Here is a 5,587-nt window from a genome sequence, read left to right on the forward strand (position 1 = left end):
GGCGCCGCGTCGGGCTGCGGCGGCAGCGCGACCGCCGCCCAACAGTCCCCTGTCGTCGCTGACCAGCGGCGCTGTGCCGGCGCTCCTCGGTGCTGGCATCACTGCTCAGTGGTGCTCCGCGGGCACTGACATCACTGCCTAGCGGTGCTCCGCCGGCGTTGACATCACTGCCTGGCGGTGCTCCACCAGCGCTCCCCCTCCCCCCCCCCCCGCCGCTGACGTCACGGCCCCGTCCAGCGCCGGTCCCGCCGGCCGGGGTGACCGATCGGCGGCGCTGTGCGGGAAGTCTCGGCTGGGCCCGGCGCCGGGCGCTCAGGCGGCCGGCTTGCTCTTGTCCAGCCAGGGCCGCTGCATGGGCAGCGTGGTCGGGTAGTGGGCGCCGCGCTTCCGCTTGAGCGTGCCGTCGGCGTTGCGGTACGGGTAGGAGGCGATGGTGACGGGCAGCTGCAGCTTGATCTCCTTCTCTAGGTTGTCGGGCCGGATGGTGAACTGCCGGACAGCGCGGTCACCAGTCAGTCTCGACACTGTCATCCGTCCAGTCATTCTGTAGGCGGAGCTCCGCGCTCCGTGGACGTAAAACAGGCTGGTGGTGCGGACCAAGTCGGACAATCTGCAGGACCGCGGGATGTGAAGCATAAGGGAAGCATAAGTTGGGCCCGAAGCTGGTGCGCTGTGGCTGCACTTTTTGCAGTGTTGCAAAGGACGTTGACTTAAACTTTGGTAATACGAATTCAATCAGAGCGCATTCCCGAGTGCTCAAAGCATCAGAAATGATGACCGAAGTGAGCAATGCAAACGCTGAAATAAATTTTGCGTCTATCGTGCTTGACTGCATATTTCAATTGTGTTGATGGGTTCAGCCAGCACTGTCTGCCCGAAAATCCTGAAAAGCTCACGAATGATTTTTTATAGGAAAGCCCATTCATTATTCTGTTTTTGTAGCATTTCGTTGTTTTAATTTAAGAATTAACAATGCATCATGATGACGCACACATGCCTACTCATCGGCGTTGGCACTCATAACTATGGAGTCATGGCTTCCAATGCAGTCGAGGCGCGAGTTTCGTGATAAAGGAAACGTGGATGCCCTAGAAACATGGACAACGACTTGAAGCCGAAGTGTCACGAACTCATGGCTCTCCGATGCAGTCTCGCTCGGACCGAACATTTGTGGCCCAGACTGGGTCTGCACACGACCCACGTCCGCCCACCAGACCAGCTACCTCACTTATCGCTAACGCCGCCTGAACGCATCACGGTCCATTTCGCCACCGTTCTGCATAATGATTTGCCGACCATCGGACGAGGAGGCCATTCTGCCCGGGAACGGTGTCGGCCGGACCACAGCGGCGAGCGGGCTGTGGTCCGCGCCCCGCGGGGCGCCCGCTGCGTTCCCAGCCCCTGTCGTGCCCATCGGCCGGGCCCCGCTGGCTATCTGTGTCGACCACCCACGAGCCGAGTGCAGCCCGGCTGCCGGCCCGGCCGTTTGCGGCCCGCCGGATACGGGAGACTGCGCCGCCCGAGCGGAGCCGAGCCGCCGCCGCCGGGATGCCGCGGGTGGAGGCGTCGAAATGAGGTTGTCGTCTGGGCATGCTCGTGAGATGCATGCTCGTTAAATCCTTAATCGGTACGGCTCGCGTCTGTCATGCACGACGGCTAAATTAGCTGTCATCGGTTTGGCCAAAGTCCAACCGTTGCATGTAACCCCGGAAAACCAACGTCCCAGTAGCGGAGCGTTGTCATCAGCAAACTTTCAGCACTCGGACCGTGGCGCTCCGCACCCTTTATCACCGTCGCCTCCGAACCAGGCGGCGGGCCCTGAGCATCCCGCTGCTCCAGATGTGCGCGTTGCGAGCCGGCTAGGCTGAGCTGGGGCGCCGGAGCTGCCAGTCGCCCGTGCATGGCTCTCCGGGCCCAGGCATCTCGTGCGTCCGTTAGCGGATGGGCGTCACCACGGCCGCAGTGGGCCAATCATCGCGCACAACCGCAGCCGAGCGCGGGCTGGTGCGAGCTGGCGCGAGCCGGACGGTGAGGTCGGTGGCGACCCGTCGCTGGCTGCGTGAGCTGTGAAACTGAGCCGCCGCTGACAGACGGTGACGAGCTCAGCAGGGCTACCATCCGCTACCACTGGTGCACCCAGCGGCACCAAGGGACCCGGTGGTGTGCGTGTCTAGCAGAATCATGGTGCACTAGCAGCGTGCTCTTAACCGCCGACAGGCACCAATAGCGTACTCAGGGGCACAATAGGTCACCAATGCGGCAGAGAAGCTGCACCACGCGCCACCACTGGTGTACTTATACAGCGGCACCGCGGGGTATGAGTGGCGAAGCCGGCAGTGGCACCGGTCCCGGGTGACGTGTCCAGCGGCACCACGGGGTGGCAGCGGCCTGCCCACCGGCACAGGAGGTATTGGTGATGTACCCAGTGCTACCGGCAGACACCTGGCGCGCGAATGCCACCCATAACCAGACCACACGTCCCGACCCCCTCGCCATGTTACGGTTCGCTTTGATGCGCAGCACTGCAGACTAAATCCCACAACGCTCTGTTCGGCTCGCCTAATGCGGGCAGCTTACCGGCAGCCACGGCCTGAACTGAACTGGAGCCGAGCCTGCCACATCAGCCCGCCTTGTCCATACTACCGTAGGCTCTGACAGCGTGGAGGCGAGCTATCCGGGCTGGTGACGTCATGTAGTCGCACGTGTCGTGAATATGACTGGCATTCAGTCACAGTGTCTAGAACACACGCGGCTTAACCAATGTTACAGCTGAATGACATATCTCAGGCTGATAATGGTGTCATTTGCTCAATGTTACGGAGCGTGATCATGGGAAACGCCTGGGAACTTCCGGACTTCCGAACCTTAAGGACACCAAATAGTGTCAAAGCCATCGGTGAGCTAATCGTCTAATTTACAAGTAATTTTCTCCGCCTGACAAGCGCGACTGTCATCGTTCCCGCATTCGCCTTGGAATTTGGGCTTCAATGTCGCTTGTTATTTGCTCATGTGTGGTCACCAGCTCACCCGACTTGACGCAAACGAAATAGAGAAAAACAGATTGCTAAAGATGCGGTTCAATGCATTTCTCAGGCATAGAGAGTAGATTAGTTCGCCCTCTCGAACAGAGAAGATTAGTTCGCTCTCTCGAGTGTCATATATTCTTTGTGCAACTGTACAGCTATGATATTTAGTTTCAAGCTCATCAATACTGTTAAGTAAGCTGCACTACGCACACATGTACATGTACGGCGTGTGCCTAGCACGCACACCACGCAACCTGTCCCTTCCACAGGCGATGGGACACCGGCGGCCGCACGAGCCACCAGTGAGTACTCGGCGCCTGCCGCCGAGCCGCCGCCCGGCACGGTCGATCGCGGCTGATGGTGGAGCCGGCCCTGGCCTTTGTCGGCGCGCGCTGGACCGCTAATCGTCGTGAGAAGCCGCGATCCTGGTGTCGGCGAGGTGCACGCTCCGTACGTCATCACGTTCGCACCAGCACCGATAAATGGATTTCTAATAATCATGTGGGTTAGTGATGGGCAATGTGATCGTGGGTCTCTCTCTCTCTCTCTCTATCTCTCTCTCTCTCTCTCTCTATCTCCTCTCTCTCTCTCTCTCTCTCTCTCTCTCTCTCTCCTCTCTCTCTCCCTCTCTCTCTCTCTCTCTCTCTCTCTCTCTTCTCTCTCTCTCTCCTCCTCTCTCCTCCCCTCCTCTCTCCTCTTCCTCCTCTCTCTCTCCTCCTTCCTCTCTCTCTCCTCTCCTCTCCTCTCTCTCTCTCTCTCTCTCCCTCTCCTCTCTCTCTCTCCCGCCTCTCTCTCCTCCTCCTTCTTCGCTCCTCTCCCCTTCCTCCCTCTCCTCTCTCTCTCTCCCTCTCACCTCTCTCCCTCTCCCTCCCTCTCTGTCTCTCTCCCTCTCTCTCTGTCTCTCTCTCCCGCAACTTTTCCTTCGCCTCGTTATCTTATCCAGTGAGCAGCACAAACTTAGCGACACACCTACAAAGCATAAGCTTTTAACGTATATGCAACAAATGTACATAACCAAGTCATGCAAATGAATTGTAATCCCATATCCAATGCATTACAGCATTTTCCAATACATGGTTCACCAAAATTGGGTTGAGTTGGGACAGCTGGGATGTGTCGTACATCCTCGTCTATTATAAATGAGAGATGCGTCCAACGACATCAGTGATAGACAATCCTTAATCACTCGTTTAATATATAATCCGGAATTATTCGTGACTCCCCGCGAGCAATCGGTAGTTCATGAAATACGTCGTGAAATGGATCACGATGATGTGTGAAAAGCTAGGTCGCCGCACGTCCACGGACGTCGTCTGGCCTTGGTAGGTTGCGAGCAGTCGAGACGTGCGGGTCACATACCGGATAGTGATGAGATGCAGGCCGCGTAAACGTCGCACTGGATCGTGATCAGATGCGAGCGGTCAAACCATACCACACAAAACCACACGTCCGTTAAGGCCGAATTCATCATGATCGTGTATGAACAGTCGGCACATTCCCGCGGACATGGGCCTGAGCTTCGGCGCGGTGTGGGTGGCCGGCGGACTTACGTAGACGTCGTACTGGATCTTGATCAGATGACAGCCGCGCAGGTTGGACGGCGGCAGCGGCGGCACCAGCAGCTGCTCGTTCTTCCAGTCGTCCGTGTCGCCAGGGCGCACTTTGCCTCGAGCCACGCGCGACAGCTCACGCACCTCCGTGTTGACGATCTTGCTACGCGACAGGTAGTGGATCGTCTGAAAATGAGCCGCGCGTACTTGTGACGGCGCTGGAAGAAGAACCGGTGAAATGCGGCTCTGAAAAGTCGCATGAGTTGTTGGGTTGGCTAGGCGTGGGGAGGGGGAGGGGTACTGCGGCGTTTATTCCTGGCGTCATCCACGGCCCGACGACACGTTCCCGACTCCTCCGAAATATCGTCTGACCGGCCGGCGGACCTGGCACGGACCGGGCCGCGGGCCTGCTGCGTTATGCATGCAAATGCATACATGCAAGCCATATTCTGAGTCGGCCTTGACCACCTGCGCTCTGGGCCCCCCCCCCCCCCCTTGTCTGCGCGCGCCGCCCCAGTCGGGTCAGTCAGAGTCAGGCGCCCGTCTACTGCGTGGAGCGAATGTTAGCAGGTTGGGAAACGTTTCGAATCAGGCCGCCGATTTCGCCACATTAAAAAGCTCGGAGCAGGCGCAGTCCACAAGGCCTGCAGCATTGCTGCGGGCGCCGGACGGCGCATCCAAGGCTCGGGCAGTGCAGGGGAATCCACAGCTCTTTTTCTTTGCGTCTTTGTGTGAAACACAGTTGGGTAGGTGATCGCGTTTGATGCCTTCGGTTGTAAGGAGTCTTCATTCTTTTATGCTTAAGTTTTGGTATGCTCTGACGAAATGGCGGTGGATGTTTTCATATCAAGTGTCTGTGATCGTTAGCTTCGCGCCTCTTATTGTTCTTCTTTACACAGCCTTTTGGTATTCTGATCACTTCTTCACACGAACCTGTTTACTTCTGAGTGTCACGAACTGTATCTCAGGGCGTCGCGCGTTGTAGCAAAGGAACAATTTATGGGCACACCG

The 5,587-nt window shown here is 57.8% G+C and overlaps 1 protein-coding gene across 1 annotated transcript in view; it reads right to left on the reverse strand.

The window, feature by feature from the left end:
* Positions 1-240: 240 nt before the first annotated feature.
* Positions 241-5,587, reverse strand: part of LOC119099667 (arrestin domain-containing protein 4-like) — a 23,726-nt gene continuing 18,379 nt past the window's right edge. The window contains exons 2-3 of the mRNA XM_037222732.1: positions 4,577-4,762; positions 241-489 (exon numbers count right to left, since the gene is read on the reverse strand). Of these exons, the coding sequence (XP_037078627.1) occupies positions 313-489; positions 4,577-4,762 (363 nt within the window). The 3' untranslated portion in view covers positions 241-312. The remainder of the gene's footprint in view (positions 490-4,576; positions 4,763-5,587) is intronic.

The sequence above is a fragment of the Pollicipes pollicipes genome, unplaced genomic scaffold (genome assembly GCF_011947565.3).
Source record: "Pollicipes pollicipes isolate AB1234 unplaced genomic scaffold, Ppol_2.1 Scaffold_4881;HRSCAF=5763_pilon_pilon_pilon, whole genome shotgun sequence".
Classification (NCBI taxonomy): domain Eukaryota; kingdom Metazoa; phylum Arthropoda; class Thecostraca; order Pollicipedomorpha; family Pollicipedidae; genus Pollicipes; species Pollicipes pollicipes.